The sequence below is a fragment of the Lontra canadensis genome, unplaced genomic scaffold, assembly GCF_010015895.1.
Source record: "Lontra canadensis isolate GAN:19392208 unplaced genomic scaffold, GSC_riverotter_1.0 scaffold38, whole genome shotgun sequence".
Classification (NCBI taxonomy): domain Eukaryota; kingdom Metazoa; phylum Chordata; class Mammalia; order Carnivora; family Mustelidae; genus Lontra; species Lontra canadensis.
In genome coordinates this window covers 3204578-3225925 of record NW_022631032.1, presented here as the reverse complement: position 1 = coordinate 3225925, position 21348 = coordinate 3204578, and the positions used below count along the sequence as shown (strand labels likewise).

The 21348-nt window shown below is 40.1% G+C and overlaps 1 protein-coding gene across 5 annotated transcripts in view; it reads right to left on the bottom strand.

Moving 5' to 3' along the window:
• The window catches only part of TFRC (transferrin receptor), a 28693-nt gene extending 9478 nt beyond the window's left edge, over positions 1-19215 (bottom strand). Inside the window, exons 1-13 of one of the 5 annotated variants that reach the window (XM_032869383.1) lie at positions 19163-19215; positions 11917-11975; positions 11119-11329; positions 9901-10114; positions 8575-8724; positions 8292-8397; positions 6438-6551; positions 5650-5748; positions 5136-5275; positions 3460-3617; positions 2608-2727; positions 843-928; positions 195-258 (exon numbers count right to left, since the gene is read on the bottom strand). In XM_032869383.1, coding sequence (XP_032725274.1) covers positions 195-258; positions 843-928; positions 2608-2727; positions 3460-3617; positions 5136-5275; positions 5650-5748; positions 6438-6551; positions 8292-8397; positions 8575-8724; positions 9901-10114; positions 11119-11329; positions 11917-11952 — 1498 coding nt within the window. In that variant the 5' untranslated portion in view covers positions 11953-11975; positions 19163-19215. Of the gene's footprint in view, positions 1-194; positions 259-842; positions 929-2607; positions 2728-3459; positions 3618-5135; positions 5276-5649; positions 5749-6437; positions 6552-8291; positions 8398-8574; positions 8725-9900; positions 10115-11118; positions 11330-11916; positions 11976-16895; positions 16915-19162 lie in introns of those variants that run through there. The other 4 variants (XM_032869386.1, XM_032869385.1, XM_032869384.1 and 1 more) reach the window with 4 other exon arrangements.
• Positions 19216-21348: the final 2133 nt, after the last annotated feature.

The following is a 21348-nucleotide window of genomic DNA, read 5'->3' as shown; positions in this document are numbered from 1 at the left end:
CTGGGAACCATTGCACTGAAAAAGGCAATCTGTACCCGTTCTATAATTTAATGGATTACTAAGAGAAAGCTGCAGTCAGTCTTAATTAGGGAATGATGTAAATTGTAAAAAATAATGAATGTTGCTGTGAAAGACTTTCTTCTGTTTTACAAGTTTATCTAAATTCATAAACAGCTAATAAAAAGGATACTTACCAAGAACAGCTTTATCTAGATTAATATAGGTGAAAGCCTTTAAATGCAAGGAGGAAAGGTATCCCTAGAAGAGAAGGAAAAATACTAAATGTACTAACATGTATTAATCTGTCACATGGAGCAGCTATTATTAGGGATACCTTTTTAAATTTAGTCTTTTGAGACTAAAAATACAAAGGCAAAAATGATATACAGTTGACTCCCCTAACGTGGGGGTTGGGGCACTGCCCTCCTCCCACACAACTGAAAACCCACCTATAATTTTTGACCCCCCAAAACTGAACTACGTAACTTAAAGCTACGGGAAGCTTTACCAATAACAAACAGTTGATTAACACATATTTTGTAGGTTCTATGCATCATATATTGTGTTCTTACAATAAAGTAAGCTAGAGAAAAGAAAATGCTAAGAAAATCATAAGAGAAAATACTTAGAGGATGTACTTGTATATATTTACATATATTGTATTTATAAATACATTGTATTTATTTTTTTTTTAAGCCACATATATGTGAACCTGCATAGCTCAAACCTGTGTTGTTCAGGATCAACTGTAATCAAATCTAAAAAGCATGGTTTCTGGAGGATAAATTAAGCCCGATGAGTTCAGCTGCCCATTCTGGGTTATGGATGATGTACAGTAATACCTCTAGCCATTCAGTGGCACCAATTGCTCCAAAGTCTCCAGCACTCCAGCTGGCAAAGACAATGCTTCTGCTGGGTCTAAAGCCATCTAAAAGATAACAAAAAGTTAGTTTTACCTTGGGACAGGTTATAGGTAGGCAACTGACCTAAGATGAAACCAGAAATTTCTAATTCAAGATAGCAGATTAAAAAATATTTCTCTTTTGAGGCCCCAAGTCAAGGAACAAAAATAAAAATTTTTTAAAAGTAATCTACAAGGAACAGGGTAGGAGATCACTGGCAAGATTTCAAATACATGGCAGGTACCAATTTTTATAGGAAGTCACCTTTTTCCAACTCTATTCTTTGAGCTCCTTAACTTCTGGACCAAGGAATACTTGAGATTATGGTGTAGCTATAATGTGTACCTTCTCTGAAAACAATCTGCATAGAGGTCAGTCACTTAAAACGCTGGGTTACTTTACAAACCACTTACAAAATAGAAAAATTGACACATTTAAGTTATAGAGTTTTCAGAGAAATTACATTAGTGACAATTCTTGTGACTATGTGCTGCTGCCCTCCATTCTTCCCCTTTCCTTATGTATTTTTCCGTATTATGTACTTCTGCATAAAGTTAAGCATTGCAACTTACCCTATGACCCAAAGATTCAAGGTAATGGGAGTTTGTTTGTGTGGGGGTGTGTGCAGAGAAATGGCAGCAAGTACCAAGGGAGAAAGGCTTGAAAGTATTTGTATTTACATATTATAAACATATAGGAACGCATCTAGTATTCTAAGTATAATAGAAAATTACATATTATAACTTTTTTAAAGATTTTATTTATTTGGGGGCACCTGGGGGGGCTCAGTGGGTCAAAGCCTCTGCCTTCGGCTCAGGTCATGATCTCAGGGTCCTGGGATCTAGCCCGACATCAGGCTCTCTGCTTGGTGGGAAGCCTGTATCCCCTTTCTCTCTCTGCCTCCCTCCCTACTTGTGATCTCTGTCAAATAAATAAATAAGATCTTTTAAAAAAATATTTTATTTATTTGACAGAAAGAGACACAGCAAGAAAGGGAACACAGGCAAGGGGAGTGGGAGAGGAAGAAGCAGGCTTCCCACTGAACAGGGAGCCCAATGCAGGGCTCAATCCCAGGACGCTGGGATCATGACCTGAGCCAAAGGCAGATGCTGATGACTGAGCCACCCAGGCACCCCCTACATATTATAATTTTATTTTATTATTTTATTTGACAGACAGAGAGATCACAAGTAGGCAGAGAGGCAGAAGAGAGAGAGGGGGAAGCAGGCTCTCTGCTGAGCAAAGAGCCCGATGTGGGTCTTGATCCCAGGATGCTGAGATCATGACCTGAACCGAAAGCAGAGGCTTAACCCACTGAGCAATCCAGGCGCCCCGAAAATTTTATAACAAAATTATAGAAAATTAGTACAGAGTACACTATATACCACTGCTTCCTTTAAAATAGATTCCTTAGGGACCATGCTAGATTTGCCATACCATTCTGAATGTCAAACTAAGAATTAGGGTCCAATACATTTTTTTGGTGTCTCAAAAGAATTGATTCCCAGTGCGATGATGACACTGCATGGAAAGCTGTTTAAAAGTCAAAGGCAGATCCAATAAAAGCCAATCCTGCTTTATACCTAAGAACTCAAGAGTCTGGCACAAGTGAACCATAATAATATAGGCAAAAGTGAGAAAGCATAAAATATTTAGAAATATACATAGCACGTAGATATTCAAGTTCTCAAAATTTGTACTGTACCTTTTAAGACCATATCAGAAAATATCTGGGCAAGCTCCAATAGGAGAGTTGTTCCCACACTAGACTTTGCAGCTCCAGGACCCCAGGCATCCCTCTGAGCCCCTATTACAACATAGCGATCTTAAAGAAAAAAAAAAAGTTATACAAACAACTTTTAAACTGTTTTCTAATATAGAACTCTAAAATAATGTTCGTCGAAAGGGTAAAAATGCAATATATGCTCTAAGGATAAGCTATTTCATCTCTGACTTAGGACTCTGGGAATTAAAAGTTCATGTGACAATACTAATCTTTTTCCTTATTAGTATTGCTACTCTTTCCACATTACCAATTAAGTTTACTTATCAGCCACCTATTAGTGCCCACTAACTGTTTAATAAGCAACCAAAGTCCAAGGGCTTTCCTTACTAAATGATAGACTATTAGATTTCACTTAACTAAATGGCCTATTCAAGGGGTCAGTAGTAAATCACAGCCTATGTGCACATTTATTACATATCATTTATGGCTATTTGCATGCTGCAATGTTGTTGGAATTAAGTAGTTGCCACAGAGACTGATAGCCTGCAACATGTTTATTATCTGCCCCCTTCAAGAAGAAATGTGCTTATGGCTGATCTGTTCAGTAACTTAAAAGAGATTTTCTAGTCATAATGGTCAGTTTTGACAAGTTAGTTTCCTAGGGTCTTATTATCTCCCAATAAAACTGTCACCTTAAATAAACAGCTTAAGGACAGACAGGAGTTAGCACTCTACAAAATCAAGCCAAAGCCAGCCTTCCTGCATTGCCTCTTCTGGTCACATTCTGAAGAACTAGGAAAACACAACCAAAACAAAAACAAGGGTCTTTACCAGGTTCTTCAAAACCTTTAATAACTCCAAAAACGTTAAAAATTCTTATCTCTTTCAGCACATTATTCACAGTGAGCTTCACGTTCCTGTTCTGGGAAGTCTCCAGCCTGCACGCGGAGTCTGTTTCCCAGGCAGAAGGACAGTCTCCTTCCATATTTCTGGAAGAAACGGACATCAGAGTTACTGTTGCTTCCCACAGGCTTTCAAAATCAGTCTTCCTTACTGCCAGGGCAAGTCTAGGCTAAGAGGACATAAGAAGAAAACATATACAAAATTTGCTCCTTGGTGGCCAACCACTTCTGTCTTATTGGACCTGTATGCAATCATTTGAAAATCAGTTACCTCCAAGTTTAACCAATGTTTAAAATTTTCTCTATCTATTCTCCCATCCAAGTACTAACCAGGCCTGACCCTACCCTTCTTAGCTTCCGAGATCAGACGAGATCGGGCGCGTTCAGGGTGGTATGGCCGTAGACTCTCTATCTATTCTCATCCGACCCATGCCTTTCTGCCAGAGACAGTTATAACTTAACATTTTAAGTAGATACTAAGATGGACTCAGAATGAAGTTCTTACATACAAGCCCATTAATAGATTCCCATGTTTCCTCACTCTCTCTACTAACCAGTATACATTCTTATCTTAGTTATAAAAGAATATTTTCATGCTGCTGATAGATAGGAATCTTCCCCTATTGAATTCCTCATGTTATCCAAACAATGCTCTACTTACAGAAGTATGTCAAAACATTATTACCCCCCCACTACACAAGGATAAGATAGGGAGCTGGCTTGATAGGTTAGGGAAGACTTGTAAGTGGTGGTAAGAACGATAAAAATCGCCTATTAAAAATGCCTCGCAGATAGCATTATTAATAGTCACATAGTATTATACCGGTACCTTACATGTAGATGCTCTTCATTTGAAACCAATCACCCTGTTAAGTTGAATATATTTCAACTATCTAAGTCAGAGAAACATGATCAGTGGGGTTATAGTAACTTGTTCTACGTCACACAGCAAATAAATGCTCACATAAGTGTCTGAGACTAGATCTATTATCCTATGCCAATACCAGGTGGGAAATATGTCCAGCTCAAGATAAAAATTAATGACAAGTACTCTAATCAGACTGGGTTCTATTATTAAAGAGGGATACTACTACATTAGGTAGGATATCCAGAACTACTCATGACTATAAAGCATCTGGAAACTGTCATGAGAACTGAAGATAATCAATCTACGGACTAGAAAACTGGAACTGTTCTGTTACTAAGAAGAAAATCTAGAAGTAATGCATGTTACAGGGAGTAAGATTTCAGCTCAACAACAATTTTAACAGATCTACTCCAATAAGTGAATGGGTTGCCACAGGCAGCAAAGTGCTTTACCTCAGGAAGTCCTCAAGCAGAAGGCAGGCCAGGAATAATATACAAGGAATACACTGGGTACACTGAACAAGGACTGGCTGAGTTTATAAATCCAATGTCTAATTATTAAGATCACTTTATGGAGGAAAACATTCATGTTTATCTACAAGTTAAGAGCTATCCACCCCACAATATGCCAAATAGGGAAAATTATAGCCAATTGTTTTAAATGTTATCAAATTAAAATATTCCTTTTTATTTATAAAACCAGTTTTCAGATAAGAGAGCTTTCCAGTAAGAACTTACTCAAACAACTTTTCTGCAGCAGCTCTGGAAATTGTTTGGACAGGAATGCTGGGCAATCCTGATGACTGGGATGGTGGAAACTGAGTGTGATTGAAAGAAGGGAATCCAGGTGTGTAGGGGTCACCTGTTCCCAAGTGAGCCTGGTAAAATAAAAGAATAATGCGCTCTGTCAGGTCAGGCATTTGTTCAAGAAATCCCTAGAAGATTCAGATTTAGTATGAGGGTAAAGCTTAAATTTAGTTTAGTGCCTCAAAGCCTAATGGTCTGAGTGGCCTACAACACGTGACTCTTATCTTTATATGGCATGTGCCAAATTCCCAATTCAAGTCACTGCTGAGAAGGTTCCATCAGCAATAATAACTAGGTCTCAAAAGTCACATCCATCTTCTTGTGAGTGCTAGACTCTCACAGAAAAAAAGAGCACTTAAGGAAGGCATGTTGTACTTCTAATGCAGACAGAACTCAGCAACAATTTGTAGAACCCAAAAACTCATTTACTTAAGAAAAAACTCACATGGCCAAATACTGGAGTCTCTGCATTAATAATGGGAAATCTAGACTGGTCCATGTATATCAAGACACCAATTGCATTGAATCTTTGAGCATTTGCAACCTGAAGGAAAACATGCAAAGATCAGAAAATGAAGAGGTAATCACACAAAATCAGAAGATATGTATTGCGCTTTATGCTAAGACAAAGGGTTACAGAGGACAGCACCAGAACTCCCCAATGTTTCAAAGAGCTTATATATTGAGACAAAATTCTTGCCTTAACTAACTCATCAAGGAGTTTCTTTTTTTTTTTTTTCCCATCAAGGAGTTTCAAAGACAAATAATAAAAACCTATCCAACACAACCACTATCTTTTGCTATGTTCCATTCTAGGCTCTTATGGAGTTCTGACTTTTAATTCTCCTTTTCATAAAACAGTTATAACTGAATTCTCTATATACATAAAACTCGGTTATATAGAATGTAACAAAGCACCTTAATTTAACAATTTAACAATCCTATATAACAGAATATTGTTATTTTAAATCTAAACTCCCTTCACTTAAGCATTTCTCATTACTTCTTTTTCACTGGAAGACAATGACTGCAGAATACTCCAAGTGGCTATGCCATAGTTTTACAAGTGTCCTACGGTTTAGAGAATTACAACTTATTTAATTTGTTGAACACTTTAATAAATTATTAGGTATGAGAGTTTAAGACTGAGTTTTCAGAATGTAAAAAAAAAAAAAAATCAATACTATTTAAATGAAAAACAGTGTATCAATGTATTCAAGAACTTAAACTCACCTTTTCAGCAAAAGTGATTTTCCCTGCTCTAACGATCACTAAAGATCCATTCACACGGGAGTTTAAATTTTCAAAGTCTTTTTTTGTGCCAAAATTAGCATGGACCAGTCTACCCTAGAATAAAAACAGAGTTAACGAGCATTAGGGTAACTAGAACAACCACAGAGTCTAAGACAGGATGGTTTTACAGATGAAACCCAAGAGAGAAAACAAGAGACAAAAAAGATGCCCAAGCCTAGAAAGGATGTAAGAGATTTCTATTTGAACTGGTCAGTTATCAGGAGTGAGTCAAGACTTCTGGTCCCCTATATTCACGTCTTGTATCATCGCATGCTGCCTTTAATTTGCACTGACTTACTGACATATAATCTCTTTTACATCGCTTCTAATATCTGGGGGAAGAGAAAAGCTAACAGAATATGATAAACAAAGACAACCAATATAAATACTGTAGGCTAGTCCCGGCAGCACCAATTACATAAAGTTCCTAACAAGTGAATGCTAGATAATTAAGGACATACATAGGAACGGGTCTTAACCGAAAGTTCTGATAATAAACCTGTGTGAAAACTATTAAATACTATTACAATAATAAAGAGATTTGCATAGATCAACTTTTAGGTGTCTATAAAAGCTGTCTCATAATGTTCCTAAATTCTATTAGAGCTATCAACTGACTTTGACAACCAAATATCCAAATACGGGACAGCCTGCGGATGAACTAAAACCCTCAATGTTCTTTTTCTCTTTCTAATTAATTTGAGAGAGAGAAAGAGAGAGAAGGGGGATGTGGGAGGAGGGGGAGAGGGAGAGAGAGAGACAAGCAGACTCCATGCTCAGTGTGGAACCCCACATGGGGCTCAATCTCACCAGTCTGAGATTAAGACCTGAGCTGAAACCAAGAGTTGGATGCTTAACTGACTGTAACACTGAACTCTCAATGTTCTTTGCCAGAAGTGCACCCATCCCCAACCCCTAGCTTGCAGGTAGCCAGGAAAAGTGATACGGCACAGTTAAGACTTCATCTGGCTTGGAAAGCACCCACTAGATAGACCCCTGACATACAAACATGTTTTCTCACCTGAAAAACCTACATAGATCTGTTTTTTAATTTCTGTAGTAGTTTGGCCATATTTGCCTAAATTTTAAAAATGATCAAGCATTAAAGAGTCAAGCTAAGACTAGACTCTAGCCAAAATGGTTACTTCTATCTGTCCCCACATGGCATCTTGATTATCCACATTCAGCATACACCACTGTCAGGCACTATGCAGGGCTCTGTGACATAGCAGTACAGAAAGCCAACCTCTAGCTCTCCGTGTAGCTTACATTCTAGTGTGGAAACAAATGTCAGGTGTGTTAAGTTCCATGAAGAAAAATAAAGCAGGATAAGGGGAACTGATTGAAGGAAGGCCATTTTTACCAAGATAATTAAGAAAGACACTTCCCCCTAAAGAGGTAACAGTGGAGAAGAGACTTACACAAAATGAAGAAGAGGCCATTTTGGTTTTTAAGGGAAGCATGGGGCTGGCAGAAGGAAAACTAAGTTTTATAAAGGCCTTGAGGTGGAAGCATGCCTGTGTTTTAGAGTTTGCGGAACACCAGGGAAGCTGGGGTGGCCAGAGCACAGTGAAGGAGGAAAAGAGCAGGCGGATGACTTAGGGCCCTTGCTGTCCTATTTGAGAACCTGGGATTTTACTTTCACTGTAGTATAGGAGGGTTGAGAATAATAGTATCTCACGATCAGGGACATTTTACAAGTAAATTTACACCAAAATTCCTACAGAAGTAACAATGAGTTTCTGAGCTATTCAGCAGGGAAAACAATTTCATGTACTGTTTTGCCTTACTTACTGTAACGGTCGCTGCCTTACTGTATGCCACGTAACCCTCAGGACTCTCTACCAGGTATACCACACCACTGTCCGTGCCCACTATGGTCACCGAGTTCTGAGCACTGCTAAAAAGATTAAGTTAAAGTGAAACTAAAGGTAAGGACAACCTTGGGGAAAAAAATTAAATGGTTTTAATACATTTAGTATTTGACATGCATTATTTACTATGAAAGTCTCTGCTGTATTAGCACACATGAAAATAGCTACTTACATAAAAATCAGTTTACCATCTTTCAACATACCTGCTTTTGACCTGAATCTTAACAAAATGTTCATCACGCCAAATTTTGCTAAGTAGAAATGCACGGAATTGATTCTCAACGAAAAAAGCAAGGCTTTCATCTTTTTGAGATCCCGCCTCACGAGGGACATATGTGTTTTCATTCAGCAGCCTAGAGGAAAAACCATCACTGTAAAATGAACTGAAATTTAATTTAAAATAAACTGTGAACTCAAGTATCGAGCGAATTGTTTTAAAAGCGTAACTCAATAGTAGTCATAGCTAAGATAAATTAACTGTGACTCAAAATTTCTGGACTAAAGGCAAACTTAGGGGAAAAAAATGGCCAAGTATCTGAAGGTATTTAGGTCTTCAGCTTGTTAAAACCTCTTTATCCTAGTAAAGTGGTCCTTCAGGAGCTCCATCCTAAGGGGGTACCTGCTTAGGGTAGCTTTAGGGGAAATGAGCAGTTTCCAAGAAATCTGTTGTAAGCAAAATGAAAGATAGTGTTACTGTTGGTGAACTCAAGTACAGCTTTAATTTTCACCTACTTTGAAGCAAAACTACTGCTTGTTCTGGTCTCCTATGTCTCACTGTAAACATATGTAGATCATATAGATTTTTTTCTTTTGTAACCTACACTCTCATTTTATCTATAAGGCCTGGTATATAGTATTCACTAAAGTATTCACTAGATGAAGTAAAAATGCCAAGATTCCTAACCTAAGATTAAGAGAATTACTCTATCACTGAAACTGTAGGAAGCCAGCTAAAAGGTAAAGGATGAATACATCCTTTACACAGAGTTAGATAAGTTTCTAAGGAAGATCTTAAAAACCAAAGGACAGGAACCTTAAGGACACTTCTTAGGGTATGGATTAATGAGAACCAGAAGAAATCAAGGAGTACTAAAGACATGATATGTCTCTGTATCAAGTCAGGCAGTCAAATTAGTCCTGATCTCAAAAATAAAGGCTACTTACTGATACCTTTGTGGATAGTAGCAAAGCACAGCATGACTTACAAGAGGTTAAGATGCAAAATCAAAGCAGAAAAGAGTCTGACACAGGGAACAGACTATAAAGAGAGCCAGATAACAAAAAGATCAAAGAACTATGGATTTTTTTTTTTTTTTAAGGAAAAGGGAGTGTCCTCAGGAAAGTTCTTTTTCCCATCTGAGGGTTTGAATTCCTTACTAATTGCTTTCCCTCCAGCTGAACACAGGGGGAGGCCTGCCCTAACTCTAAGGCTTTCCTCCAGACTGTCTCATTTGTTTTGTTGAACTGTTCTGAGTAATTGCTATTTGTTTAAATACTGAGATTAAATTTGTGAAGTAGTTCAAGCTTACCTCATAGTGGTGAGGAACTCTGTGTTGTGCAGTCTCTCTAACAACTTTTTTTTGAGGTCTGCCCAAAATAAGCGAGAAGGTGTTTCAGGGAAGTACTCTTCTGTTTCTGAAGGTTCTGTTCCCTCTGCCTCCAGAGACTCCGTTGCTGATGGTGTCTCACATTCAGCTTTTGGTTCCACACGCTTACAATAGCCCAAGTAGCCAATCATAAATCCTACGGATAAAGTTTCACAGCTGAACTCAGAATTTCCTTTATAATATATTCCTATAGGAACTGTTAATATTTTCAGCTAAGCCTTGAATATAGGTTTATTCAAACTGTAAACAGTTTGAAAGTAAATAATAAAATCTCAGTTTTATGTGTTTTAAACCAGTGAATCTAATAAATCATACAGTTGACTCTTGAACAATGTTGGGGGTGGTTTTAGGGTGTAAACCCCCACACAGTGAAAAATCTGCATATAACTTTTGACTCTCCAAAAACGTTAATTACTAACAGCGTATTGTTGCCCAGAAGCTTTATGATGACATAATCAATTAACACATATTTTGTACATACACGTTACTTACATGCATACATATGTGAATACAGTATATTCTTAAAACAATACCTAGCTTTTTCTTAACCTTTTCAGTATTTCTAGGCTATGCAGTTGGGAAATTCTTTCAATTGTCACAAATCTCCAAAAAATTTTCCAATATATTCATTGAAAAAAATCTGCATGTAAGTGGACCTACACAGTTCAAGCCCACGTTGTTCAAGAGTCAAATGTGTAAGAACTTTAAATAGTTACTTTTTTTTTCATTTAACTAATCTCCACACCCAATACAGGGCTTGAACTCATCACCCCAAAATCAAGTCACATGCTTTACTGAGCCAGCCACATGTCCCTCAATAATTACCTTTGTAAGACATAGGTAACTTTTCTTCCCAGAAGCCTTCTTTAAATCCTTAGGGCAAGCTTGTATGCTACAAATATTCTGTGTGTATTTCTAGTATAACATTGGCACATTTTAATGCAATGATTCCTGTATCTCTCCCCGCACACAAGGCTCAACTCAAGGCAGGCTTACTTAGAATCTCAGTCATCATTATATTCCTAGTGCCTAGCATAATGGCACATAAAAAGGTACAAAATATATGTTTGCTTAGCTGAATTAACAGACCTCCTAGAGTCAGTGACAAGGAACATTTAAGTTTAGAATGGCCACTCTTACCAATCAAGAAAAAGAGGGCTACAGCAATAGTCCCATAGCAGATAAATCCATTCAACCTTTTTGGTCTTGTGACACTGGCATGATTACCCCTCACGTTATTGTCAACATTTTCTTCTTCATCTGCAGCTAGTTTCATCTCCACATGACTGTTATCACCATCTACTTGCCGTGCCAGACTAAACCGGGTATAGGACAATGGTTCTCCACCAAACTGAGATTTGGAAAAAAAAAAAAAAAAAAAAAAAAGGGAAAAAAGGCATTATGAAAGAGAAGAGAGGGAAGAGGAACATTTACAAAAAGTTTGGTTAGGTACTATACTTATTATTGGGCCATTATTGGGACTTGCTATATATTCTTAAGGAAAAAGAAGTTCCTCTTTCAAAGCAACATTCTTCCCTATGCCCTGTTCTGTCCACGGCAGATGAGGGCTAGATCACACACTGGCCTTTATCTCATTCAGCCTTTTCATTCGGGGTGTCTGTTATGTATGTATAACATGGGTATACATGTTATACAGTGCTTTCTTCAGTTCCTCTTATCTACTTGGCTGTCCCCCTTGCACCACACCCAAAAAATACCCTGAAAAGTTCTCAAAGGAAATTTTCAAGTTCATTCTACTCCAGATTGAATATACCCTTCCTCTGTGGAACAGTTACATCTCAAGACTACCACTTCAAGATAAACAAATACTTTAGGATACCTTTGGATAGGACTTCATGATTACTGGGTAAGAGTCATTCTTGTATACTTCATATTCTCACAAACTGGTGACAAGAAATACAACTTAAAATATCTTACCAAAGTAGAGAACGCTGATCTGGCTTGATCCATCATTCTGAGCTGCCACACAGAAGAGCCTAGAGATTAAAACAGAAAATTAATGTGAGATAGATACCACTGTATTATTATACATCAAATTTACTTTTAAATATATTATCACCTTTCTAGAAAGCGTCTTTAACAAAGACATTTAGCTTATATGACAACTAAATTTAGTGTAATCCTTGATTAGATCCTGAATTGAGGTGGGGGGGTGGGGGGGGGGAAGGGACAAACTATATTATTGGGAGAAATAAATCTAAATACAGACTATATACTGGATAACAATACTGTATCAGTGTTAGATTTGGAGAGTGCAATAATGGTATTCTGTTTTTGGAAGAGAAAGCCCTTGTTTATAGGAAATTAATACTGAAGATTTTAAGACTGAATATCAGGGAGCCTGGCTGGCTCAGTTGGAAGAGCATGCAACTCTTGATCTCAGGGTTTTGAGTTCAAGACCTATGTTGGATGTAAAAATTACTAAAATAATAATAAGCTTAAGAATGAAGTATCATAGGGGCGCCTGGGTGGCTCAGTGGGTTCAAGCCTCTGCCTTCAGCTCAGGTCATGATCCCAGGGTCCTGGGATCGAGCCCCGCATCGGGCTCTCTGCTCCGTGGGGAGCCTGCTTCCCCCCCTCTCTCTGCCTACTTGTGATCTCTGTCTGTCCAATAAATAAATTAATTAAAAAAAAAAAAAGAATGAAGTATCATAATGTCTATTTTTATTTTATTTTTTAAAGATTTTATTTACTTATTTGATAGAAAAAGCACACAAGCAGGAGGAGCTGTAGAGGGAGAGGGAGAAGCAGGTTTCCCACTGAGCAGGGACCTCAACCCAGAGCTCAATCCCAGGACCCTGGGATCCCGACCTGAGCCAAAGCCAGATGCTCAACCATCTGAACCACCCAGATACCCCACTATCTGAACCACCCAGAAACCCCACATTATAACTTGTATAATTTACTCTTGAACAGTTCAGTTTTAAAAAGTGTTAAGAAATAAAGCAAATGTGGCAACTATTAGGAACTGGTGAATCAGAGTAAAGGGTACATGGATACATACTGTACTGTTCAATTTTTCCTGTAGGCTTGAAAATTTTCAAACTTAAAAATGTGGGGGGGGGGCACTTGGGTGGCTCAGTCAGTAAAGCGTCTGACTTGGTTTCAGCTCAGGTCATGATCTCAGGGTCATGTGATTGAGCTCCATGGCAAGATCTACACTCTGCAGAGAGTCTGCTTGAGATTCTCTTCCTCTCGCTCTGCTCCTCACCTCCCCACCAAAAATAAATAAGTAAATCTTTAAAAAGCATGTGGGAAAAATCAGTTAGAATGTCACCCATGTTAAGTAGATTTAAGTAGCTGAATTTAGTAGTCAAAAGAACAAATACAAAAGACAACAGACTAGCACCTGAAAAAAAAAAAAACTAAACTAAAGCAGAATTAAGCCAAGAATGGTCATGCTACAAAGACCCATAACAAAGCATTTGCAATAAAAATGACCAAAAACCCAATCCTTCTGATTAAATGAACAGTTCTTACAAATTATCTAGCAGATCTTTGATGGAAAAAGAATAGACAAAAAACACAGTACGCAGACAAAGAAGCCAATTATCTGAGATGTTAAGTGTCTTGTTCAAGGCTGAAAACTGATCATCTAAAACTGAAGTTCAATGGGTTACTGGGTTATAAAACTTGTGTTCTTATCTCCAGAAATTTAAAAAATTAATCTTAACCCTGAATCACTGTTGCATGCCTAAAACTAATATAATATGGTATGTCGTGTATCAATTAAAATAAATTTTAAAATAATTCAATGACAACCAGTTTAGTAGTTTGTTTGTTTGTTTCCCACCCCCCAGTAATCTCTACAGCCAACATGAACTTACACCCACCCTGGGGGTCAAAAGTTACATGCTCTACCAACTGACTTAGCCAGCCAGGCCCCCTGACAGCCACTTCAAGAGTAAAAAACCAGGGCCCCTGGGTGGCTCAGTGGGTTGAGCCGCTGCCTTCGGCTCAGGTCATGATCTCAGGGTCCTGGGATCGAGTCCCGCATCGGGCTCTCTGCTCAGCGGGGAGCCTGCTTCCCTTCCTCTCTTTCTGCCTGCCTCTCTGACTACTTGTGATCTCTCTGTCAAATAAATAAGTAAAATCTTTAAAAAAAAAAAAAAAGTAAAAAACACCTCCTTAACCAAGAGAATCCTATATTAAGTTACAGTACAGGTATTAACTGAAATCTGGATTTTCTAATTAATTTGGTTTGAATGCATCTAGGTGTTTGAAAATGATATTATGTTGAAGTAAATAAAATGGTCACTTAATTCATACTATCTATTTTAAGGCTTTTCCTATATTATAATTACACTTAAAGCGCATTTAACACCCATGTACCACAAAGCAAACTGTGAGATATATGAAGATTGTAAAAGGCATTATATAAACTGGCATTAGAAAGTCTCCTGTCAAAACCTGTTACCAACAAAAATTTCATTCCCAAGCCTTAAAGACCAGAGCTAAGAAGCAGGAGATCGTTTCTAGGAGGCAGTCTCTTGGCCCATCTGGTACAAAAAGTTTATCACGATCACTGCACCACAACAGCACAAACCCAATCACTAACACCAGAACTGGAAGACTCCACCCTGAACCAATTTTAACCACCCTTTTCTAGGAAAGAGCCGCTTTCAAGTTTAATATTCTTCTGAACCAGCCATTCCTCAAGGTTTCTAGTTTTAAATGAATTTTGAGACTAAAGGGACAACACTCTTAAATAAGGATCCAAGTGAAGGATTTAAATAAACGACGAGATTACGTGATTCCAAGTCTGCATAAACAAAGATATTAATAGAATATGTAATTATTTTATATAATTAAAATCTAAATACATTTTTATTGAGAAAACCAGTATTTCTATTCCAATACTCAGACACAAAATATTATAACATAAAAGAAATAAAGTTGGAGGAAAAACTGTGACCTAGGCAATTCCCATTTTATCTCATAATTTAACCCCACATCTATAAAGAATACAATTGTAGATATCTATAAGTTGTTCCTTAAGTTTTATATATAAATTTGAATCATTCTTTCAAAAGGACCTCACACACAGTAAAGCTCTGTATGTAAAAGAACCCCTTAATAAATTTTCTTCCAATTGAAATCACTCTAATTTATGTGCTCTAAAAGCATGGGCGAAACTTTCCATACCAGTTGTAACTGTCTATAAGCAGGTAGTTATGTTAAAAGACAGCATCTCAACGCCAAACAACTTTTATTATTTCAAGATATCACCACTGCTGATAATTTATAACAAGAGACAAACCAAACATCACCTTGATTTTTATACATATTAGCACCTTGTATATATTTAGTGCTCTCAGATAACTGGAAAACCTATTCAGTTTCTCACAATAATGAAAATCAAGGTAAGTAAAACAGAGCCCGTTCATGTTTGGGAACATGAAATGGAAGGATTTGAAATGTCTTCTAATTGAGCCATGGGATAGAAGACAGGAGGTAGGCAAAGGTACTAGCTAGACTACAGTCCTAAACTTTGTAATTCAAATCATGTTATTCCTACTTTCTGGAAATGTGGCATTGATTTTTATTTAATTTTTTAAAACAGCAACACTTTGAGGTCTTAAGCTACTTTGGAGTGTCTCAAAACCAAGAGTCTGTACACAAAACATATAGCTAAGTGGGGCAGAACAGATCATGTACCAAAATACACTGTCATCTATGTCTAAGATGCCCAAGGCTGCTATTCCATTTTACCTGAAGTAACAATAAGCCACTTTTTTGTTATTATTGACAAGCTCAATTCCACTTAGAAAATGGACCACAGTTTCAAGTCCTTAGAGTTCACATAAAAGGAATTTCCTCTACCTCTACCTGTTTTTGAGGCTCTGTTCTAGGGGACTTCACTACCTATTAACTACTGTCCTCTACTTTCTCCAAAATGGGACTAACATTCTTCCTTTGTTCTTGTTTGACTCTTTTCTTCCTGACTCAGTTCAGGGAACATCTTTTTGGAGCCTTCTCTGATTTCTCTGCCCTACATTTAATACAGAATATATGAAAGATAAGGGACGCCTGGGTGGCTCAGTCAGTTAAGTATCTGCCTTTGGCTCAGGTCACCATCTCAAGGTGCAGGGATCAAGTCCCCCATCTAGCTCCCTGCTCGGCAAGAAGTCTGCTTCTCCCTCTATCTCCTCCCCTTGCCTTGTGTTCTCTTTTGCTCATGCTGTCTCTCTCAAATAAATAAAATCTTTAAAAATAAGGAATTTACAAGGAGTAATTAAGAATAAAGATATTATATTTCTTTTTTTTTTTAGAGATTTATTTATTTATTTGACAGAGAGATCACAAGTAGGCAGAGAGGCAGGCAGAGAGAGAGGAGGGAGCAGGCTCCCCACCGAGCAGAGAGCCGGATGCGGGGCTCGATCCCAGGACCCTGAGATCATGACCTGAGCCGAAGGCAGAAGCTTTAACCCACTGAGCCACCCAGGCGCCCCAGGATATATTTCTTAACAGTAGTGGGACATGCTTAATGTATATGAAGTTCATTCTTCTTATCATTTGGAAATTACATAGAGAATATAATGAATACCTTACACCTGGAATCTTCTGCCATCCCTGGCACTTTTCTGGTTTATCCTGGAATCACTGGGCAAAGCATGGACAGTAGGGAGATTTTAAAAAGCAGAAAAACTTCAGGGGCGCCTGGTGGCTCAGTCAGTTGGGCCTGACACTTGGTTTCGGCTAAGGTCATGACCTCAGAGTCACGGGATTGCAAAGAACATCCAGCTGTGGATCTCTTGACCTCTGCCAAAGAGCTGGCTTGAGATTCTTTCCTCCTTCTCCCTCTGCCCCTGCCCCCACTCATGTGCATGCATTCTTTCTCAAATAAATAAAATCTTAAAAAAAAAAAAAAAAGGCAGAAAAACTTTAAAGGTTACCTGGTAGGGCTCCAAGTTCTTAAGCAATTGATTATGGATTCCCGTTTTGCAAACTCTTTCCCTATTCATTTGCAGGGGAAAATGAAAAGGTTACATGAATACAAAACTTCTGCAGAGCCCTCAGGACACATAATTGTGTCCACCTAGTATGACTTGTAAAGAGATGGTCAAAGTCTTTCCTAGCATTAAGGGTCTAAAATGAAAGGGCTGTGAAGTGCCTGGATGGTGGCTCAGTCACCTGGATGGCTGAGTCTTAGTTTCAGCTCAGATCATGATCTCAAGGGTGGTGAGATCCAGTCAAGGACAGACTCTGCACTCAGCCGGAAGCTGCTTGAAAATTCTCTCCCTCTGCCCCTCCCCTCAAATAAATCTTTTCAAAAAATACAAAAATGAAAAGGTCCTGGAGGAAAACAAGGAGAATCTTCATTCCCATTCAGCTTTCTGTAAAAAGACTGCCCTACTCAAAGGTCAGGACCACTTGAATTCATTGCTATCTACCTGTACGGTGTTTATCTGAGAGAGCACAGAGAAGGGCTCCAAAATGTGGATCACTTTTAACTAGCTTTCACTGTTGTCTGATTCAAGTTCCACCAGGAACCATGCTCCATTATAGATAAGTACATTATCAAAGGCAAATAACAGCCACCAACTTAGGGCAGAGTTAGTGGAGTTATTATCTCTACCCAACAATCTTCAGCACAGGCTAATTTCACAACCATTACTTCCCAAAAACATTCCACTAAAGAAAGTTCAAGGGTGCTATGCTATATAAACCTTTAGAAAATACAATATTTCATTATCGATGAAATGTTTTAAATTCTAGATCTTCTTGTGAAGTATATTGAGTTTATTATAATCCAAAAGGGAGAAAAAAAGCCCAACAGGGCCAACAAGTACTATAGATAGTCTCACTTGAGTTTTGCAAGAGAAAACTTCTGGAAATCACCTTAAATGTCTTTGTCAGTAAGGTCAAATCCCTCAGCTCAGAAGCAACTGAATAATCATCTAGTATTCCAACTCGTATCTAAGCCTAGAATAAAAATATCAGGTATCCAAATACTTCTTTAAGAGGACAACTATATTGACCTACTTCAATTCTCTTACCCAACCTCCCAGAAAAGAAAGCAGAAGCAGTTAAGTTCCCTGGTCTACCCAAGGTCGCTGAAAGCAAAGGAAAAGTATTAACCGAAGAGCCGGGTCACAAAACATTTTCTTACTCACCCTACCCACTACTACCTTAGAAAGCCATCCACCAGCAGTAATACAATGGGTCTCTAAGGCATTCATTAATATAGCACAGCCTTTTAGCCGTATCACTAATTTCCTGAAAGCAAAAGCCAATTCCAATCCCAACAGCTTTCACTTAGCCTCCAGACCATAGCTTCACAAACCAGAAGTCATCCCTGCGTCTCCCACCTTCCAACAAGGAGAGCCTAGCAATCACAGTATTCTTTCAGTCAATACCCGCGGTGTTCAAGCGGCTTCTGCCTGGGGAACACTGAGAACCCATACACAAGGCCAGCGGCAACGCTAGATCAGGGTGTATCAGGGTTCACACTCAGGGCTTACAGAAACTCCCATCAAATTCCCAGGACACACTCGTAACCGAGTCGAGGACAGCTCTGACCCTTTCAGCAGTGAGACCAGGGCCCAAGTAGGCCCTGGGATCGAAGGGCTACAAGCTCAAGGTCACCCATGCACCACGACAGCAGTTCCCCGAGGACACTTCTCGGAGCAGCCACGTGCTCTCAGTTAGAGCGGGTCGCCGCTGCGGCAGCGTGGCTCGCACTCCCGCGCCCGCGGCCTAAGGCTGTCCCACGAGGTCCCGCGTCTTTTAAGGACGAGCCAGGGAGGACAAGGGATCCGGGTGGCCCGAGGAACCGGAAGCAGAATGGCGGGGCTCAGAGCTACAGTGGGTACCCCTCATCTCGCCCTCCATGCCCTAACGGAAAAACCATTTGCCGCTCCGTGACCAAGACAAGGCGCAGGAAGGCAAAGAGGACAGCCTTTCGCCCAGCGGCTCCAGCTCGCTGCACCTGCAGCCCGCTCCCCGCGCCGCCGCGGCCCCTTCCTGACCCGCTCGCGGACCCCGCTCCATCCCCCTCGCCCCTCTCAGAAGCCGCCGCAGCCTCCCCGCGGCCCCCGCGGCTCCCGGACACTGCTGGACAGCACCCAGGGGGCCGCCGCGGAGTCCGCTCGGACCAGCCTTGCAGGCTGAAGAGAGGCCAGGAGGGCCGGCAGTGTTCTAGCATCGGCGCGACATTCACACGGACACCCCCTCCAGCCGCTACCTCCAAAGCCGCCACAAGCCGAAGCTGACGCTCTCTGGGGGATGTTCGCCCCCAACCGGCTGTTTATAGCTTGGCTCCACCCTCTTCCAACCCCTCCCCCGGCTTTGCGTCACTTCCTGTCTCACGTACGCCCCAGAGGTGCCCTGGCTGTGGACTGCCTGGGGCGAGCGGTGCTCAGGCAGCGAGACGCGGACCCTAGGCTAGTGTGCGAGGCGGGGCGGGGCGGGGCGGGGCGTGGTCGGACAGAAAAGGCGCCAGGACTGCAGGTGCGGGGAGGAGCAGTCGGGTCCGCGTACTGGCTTCTTTCTTACTCGCGGGTTTCTGCTGCGGCACACGCGGGCCGCAGCCCTGCTCGGTGGATCCAGCAACCTAACCTTGACCGACCTCCAGGCCTTGCAGTGCAAAGGCAAATGGTGTTGGTTTTCACTCCTAAATGCTGGATACACACGCGGAAATAATTCCTTAAAGTGTATGTTCTTGTTGAAATATTAGGGAGCCACTAACGCCATATTGTATATATTTTGCAACCTCAGAAATATTTAGGATGAGTAAAAAGGAACATTTAAAAGCAAAATCCAAATTTGTACTTAGGATGTGTAAAAGCTGCACATGGACCCAAACTGCCACAGTGCTTTGCATAATGTTTAATGCAAGAAGAAACGAAAGGGAAAACAGAAACAAGTGAGATTTATTAGGGGGATAGGATTGTAGATGAACTTTTATACTCATCGCCATTATTATTACAGACTTGTGCAGTGTATAACAAGGTAGGATTCTGGTCGCTTTTTAAACTCGTCACATCCACAACCTCTCCCCACCTCTAGGCGGTAATTTGCAACCCTCGGAGGGAGATTAGAGGAGTTTACTAACTGCTACAACGCCACTAAGGGAGCTAGGGCCATAAAAGGGTTATAGATAAAGCGCTTTCCAGGTCAGTCCCGAGGGAAGCAGGGCAGTCCTTTTAAAATGCAAATCTGTTTTCTGGCTTCGGGATCCCGCTCTTTCCCCTACTCTGCGATATTTTAGAGGAAATAACACGGGGTTTGCCCGCCGCCCTTTACTTTGGCCCCGTTCTTTAAAAATCTCTCCTCAGGGAGAAATATTCTTAAATCTTGTAAATCAGGAGCTTCGCTGCATCTCAGTGGATCCACACAGGAAAAAATGAAATCGAGGAACGGGGTGGATATGGATTAGCTGTGGAGGGTCTTGAAATTCAGACAATGGGGGAGCTGAGTCTCTTCTTTTCCTGGACTGATGGGATCTTAACAATGCTAGGATCCAGGTGAAAATCTTATAACCATATGAAGAAATGGGCTTAGGAGAACAGGGTCAGGAGGAAACCTATGAAAATTCAAAATTAAAGAATTTACCTTTGGGGCGCCTGGGTGGCTCAGTGGGTTAAAGTCTCTGCCTTCGGCTCAGGTCATGATCCCAGGGTCCTGGGATTGAGCCCTGCATTGGGCTCTCTGCTCAGCAGGGAGCCTGCTTCCCCGCCTCTGTCTGCCTGCCTCTCTGCAGCCTGCTTGTAATCTCCTCCTGTCAAATAAATAAATAAAATCTTAAAAAAAACAAAAACAAAAACCTCCTATTCTGGGTAAGAGCCCCAGTTTAGATTATACACGGTAGTTAGGGGAGCGGCAAACCTATCTCTTGAGCTTGCAGGTCTCAGTTGCCTTCAGCTCAAAATAATCCACAAGCCCAAATAGTATATTTTAGGGTCACATATCTGCTCCCCTTCACATTCTTCCAAAAGGTACATAGAAATTTTTTAAGTCATGTGTATGAGTATTTTGTATAAAGGAAACTGGAGGTTGGAGGAGAATGTACAATGTAGTTTAAAAAAAAAACAAAAACCCTTGGGGTCTGGGGGGAAGAGCACAGAGTCAAGGAACAGGAGTTTTCAACTTTCATGAGCCTGGGTATCAGTATTAAATGGAATTGGGGTGCCAATTGGTTAAGTGACCGACTCTTGACTTCTGCTGAAGCAGTGATCTCAGGCTTGTGGGATTGAACCTCATGTCAGACTCTGCAATCAGTGGGGAGTCTACTTCTCTCCTTCTCCCTTTGCCCCTCCCCGGCTCTCTCTCTCGCTGCTCTCTCTTTTTAATAAATAAATAAATCTTTAAAATGGGATTAAAAATACCTATCTTGCAGATTTTCCG